The sequence below is a fragment of the Austrofundulus limnaeus genome, unplaced genomic scaffold (genome assembly GCF_001266775.1).
Source record: "Austrofundulus limnaeus strain Quisiro unplaced genomic scaffold, Austrofundulus_limnaeus-1.0 Scaffold379, whole genome shotgun sequence".
In the NCBI taxonomy this organism is placed as follows: domain Eukaryota; kingdom Metazoa; phylum Chordata; class Actinopteri; order Cyprinodontiformes; family Rivulidae; genus Austrofundulus; species Austrofundulus limnaeus.
This window is the reverse complement of record NW_013952781.1, coordinates 491,970-493,029: the sequence shown is the minus strand read 5'-3', so window position 1 is coordinate 493,029 and position 1,060 is coordinate 491,970. Positions and strand designations below refer to the sequence as shown.

General features: G+C 34.1%; 1 protein-coding gene across 1 annotated transcript in view; it reads left to right on the top strand.

Moving 5' to 3' along the window:
* Positions 1–1,060, top strand: part of tenm3 (teneurin transmembrane protein 3) — a gene marked incomplete at its 5' end in the record, with an annotated part of 142,446 nt that overhangs the window by 85,528 nt on the left and 55,858 nt on the right. Inside the window, 1 exon segment of the mRNA XM_014023597.1 lies at positions 279–299. Coding sequence (XP_013879051.1) covers positions 279–299 — 21 coding nt within the window.

The following is a 1,060-nucleotide window of genomic DNA, read 5'->3' as shown; positions in this document are numbered from 1 at the left end:
TGATTGAATAATAAAAAAACAAAATTACCTTCATACTAACAAAGATGAAGTATTAAAAACATAAAATGATCTAAGTGTCTGATAACAAAGAAAACTTTATCTACAGTTGTTTTCCTTCTGGTTTCCAAGCATTGCTTCAAATGAAAATGTTTCCTTTTTTCTTTTTACCTTTTTTCTCTCCAGATTTTTATTGTAATATCAATCAAGTTGTCTACTAACTCTTGTCTTCTGTGTTTTTTTGTTTTGTGTTTTTTGCCTTTGCTTGCTCTGTATTAAAGAAACAAAGATTTCAGGCATAGGTAAGGAGTGTTAATCTTCTTTAACATTTATCATGCTCTTTATTCTAGGAAAAGTTTATGTTTAAATACCAGATTTCAACTGTGTTCAAAATGTTCATTCCTTCAAACACTCACTGGTTGTGGTCATTGTATAGTGAACTATAAAGGTCAGGAGTTTTTCTTTTCAGACACTAACTGCATGTATGCCAGGGCCAGTTTAAGYTTCTGAATTCAGAAACTGAGTTTATCTTTAAAATTCATTTTGAAGAGGTTTCTAAAAATATCTTAAGAAATGGGTTTAGAAAATAATAAACTTGGGATTGTTGTCTGCTTTCAGTCTGGCATTAGCCAAACACCTGTGACCTCATATGTAAAAGTTTTCAGCTTTCATACTGAAAGTTGGCATACGGATCAAACTGAAAAGATTTTTGCCTTCCCTTTTCTTTATAACATCCCAACAATAGCCTATATGCCACGGACATCCAGTCCAGCACTTGGAGCCATGCCAATCACTTCTGGTTCACGGTCAACACAGTGTTAGTGAAACATTTTTTCAACCGACAACGACTCTTAATGATCTCCACAGTACAGAATTAACATATTACATGTACCAACATTAACACAGGAGACGTACAGGTCCAGCCAAGTGGAAAAAAATCACTCCAAAGTTGATTAAAGACATAAAAACAAAGGAAAGACGTTCGTGTTTATGGTTCCAGAATTTAGCCTTTTTCGCTATTCTGTGGCTGCTTGTTCCGTGAACTTTTCACGTAGAGTTGTGA